Here is a 2,500-nt window from a genome sequence, read left to right on the forward strand (position 1 = left end):
CACGAATCAGCTGAAATTTTAGTTTTGCACAAGAACGCTAAAGCAATGAAACAAGGCCTGCTGAAAAACATTTACAACATGAATGGAAGTAATTTTGCCCGGGATTACCAAAATTAATGAAAAATGCCATTGTCTCAGCCAATCGTTATTTAGTAATTTTGCCCTCTATGTTATAAAGTCGATATATTAAGAAAAAAACGTTTATAGTGATTTACAAATTCGGCTTTCGGTTAGAAGGATTCAAAGGTTCGAATGAAAATCATTGAATATAGCGTCCATTCACTCCAATTATGAGATTTATAACCTCCATCGTTACGGTTTTAAGAAGCAACATTATATGTGCTAATTTAGTCGTGCTTATTTAAACCAAACTGCAGTCGAAACCATGTGATTACCTAGAGCAGTAAGAGCAGAATCATCATTATATCGTAATTCATTTACCTCCTGGGAATTAAAAGTCATCTGTAAGTTTATATAAGGAAGAATTTCCTCAGTTCTGTTAATTCTTTTATCTGCCACTGAAGTGGCTCTAACCAGTTTCAACACTTGGAAGGGACGCTCTCTTTAGAAAGATTGGCACTACACACTATATCACGTAACAGCAATGTTATGCTACCATATGAAACACCGATTATTGCTAAACAAGATGCGGTCATTATTGTGACGTAATAAATTACCTTGGCAACGGGAAAGCCTAGCCAAAACAGTATATATTTTTGTCTTAGTTGCTCATGTCTCAAACAAACAAACAAAGTTTCAGAGAATCAGAGTCACCTCAAAAAAATCGCAGGTTTAAGGTGGCTGTAATCCGCTGTACAGAATTTTTTTAAACTTTGCAGAAAGTTTTTCTTGGCCTTCTGATAACCTTCCAGCATTAGAAAATGTGGATCACCGGGTTTGTTTTCGAGATATGTGCAACTAAAGACAAAGGAAAGGGTGTTCTCACAAGGCTTTGCCGTTGTAACGGTAACTTATTACGTGACAATAATGACCGCATCTTGTTCAGCAATAATTGGTGTTTCTTATGGTACCATAATAGTGCTAATACATGATATAGCGTTGTAATGCCAACCTTCTAATAAGAACGTCACTTGAGAGCTTTGAAACTGACTTGAGCCACCTTAAATCGCCTTAAAGAGTCGCATATATAATGATGTTTTATAAACTTGTTTGCTCTTGGTGGATTAGATTGGTCAAGAGGATTCCTTGCGCATTTCTATAACTATTACCAACATTTTTTGGTCAACATTTGGAAGGATTATGCGTCGGAGAGTGGTCATATCATTTGAAATTCACATCGCCTGTAGGCATCAGGGAGATACTCCCACCTCTGTAAGGTACCTACAAAATATTTTCGTGAAGAGATGCTTCTGTAGGACACTCTCATAGCCTGCTCTCGAAGACGTCATATAAAGAACAATGCCTTAGGAACATAAATATAGCTTGCCTCATGAGTAAAAACTGAATCATTAGTTCCTATGCCACAATTTTCAAAAACCCATAACGCATACTCGACATCAGTTGGTGTCAATCGTATGCGCCTTCTACAAAGCGAAACCCCTCCCACCAATCCCCACAACCGGTAACTGAAATAAACTTTCAGTTTCGTCTTCATTTCTATTCACTAAGTCCACCCTTCTCCCCACAAAATATGACCATTTTGTAAGCCATAATTCTGTTTCTTTTTAGTATTTCCGGCCGCCATCTTGCAACCTCCATTTTATAACGTATTATATCCCAGGTAAGAATCCTTACAAAAAAAAAAAATTTAATGCTGAGGTACTGATCTTTCTCTGGGAGGTGTTACTGAAACACAGTAATGGAAAAGAATGTCCTGGAATGTACCGAAATGACATCGGAATGGACACGGACAGGTTTAAATCAAGGAAAAAATGGAATGATGTCACAGTGTGACGGTACCGCACCGAAATGATGTGAACTGTCTCGTGGATGTGATTGAATTGACAGGTGTGGTTAGATTTTTTCCGAATATTTTTTGTCCACTCTTTCGTTAGCGGTTTTAAGGAAAGGAGGATAGAGGGAAACTCGCCTAAGAAGAGAGTATTTTCCATTGACTCATCATCACATGCACAATTGCAAGAAAGGGTGGTTCTTGCATAATTTAAAGGACACTTTGGGTGAAAGTAATTTTCCCGCTGAGGACAGGTCGACATCGATTAATCAGTTTAAGCCGACAACAGCAAAAAATGTTCTTAAAAATTTCCGGCCTTGGCCACCGCTGTTTTTCTCTACTTTTGATTCGTGCGCTTTTTCATCCGCAAAGGGATGAACAGTTCAATTTCGGAATCAGAACTACTCGATTTCATTCCAAGTGAGAAGTGTCTGCAACATTTGTCTACCGATAACGAAAATATGTGAACAAAGATGACAATAATTGTAACAGCCCTGATCACTATGAGACAAATCATGTAGGTGTTCGGATTGACAACCATTTGTCCTGGAAATATCACGTAGACTATATCGCCGTGAAGATAAGTAA

General features: G+C 38.0%; 2 protein-coding genes across 3 annotated transcripts in view; one reads left to right on the forward strand and one right to left on the reverse strand.

Annotated features, from left to right (window-relative positions):
- LOC138052024 (large ribosomal subunit protein bL20-like) overlaps positions 1–2,500 on the reverse strand; it is a 596,113-nt gene that overhangs the window by 283,173 nt on the left and 310,440 nt on the right. The window lies entirely within an intron of this gene.
- The window catches only part of LOC138052012 (endothelin-converting enzyme homolog), a 97,354-nt gene that overhangs the window by 29,194 nt on the left and 65,660 nt on the right, over positions 1–2,500 (forward strand). For both annotated transcript variants that reach the window (XM_068898357.1, XM_068898358.1), the window contains exon 13: positions 1,690–1,741. In XM_068898357.1, coding sequence (XP_068754458.1) covers positions 1,690–1,741 — 52 coding nt within the window. The remainder of the gene's footprint in view (positions 1–1,689; positions 1,742–2,500) is intronic.

This window comes from Montipora capricornis, chromosome 6 (genome assembly GCF_036669925.1).
Source record: "Montipora capricornis isolate CH-2021 chromosome 6, ASM3666992v2, whole genome shotgun sequence".
NCBI classification, from domain to species: domain Eukaryota; kingdom Metazoa; phylum Cnidaria; class Anthozoa; order Scleractinia; family Acroporidae; genus Montipora; species Montipora capricornis.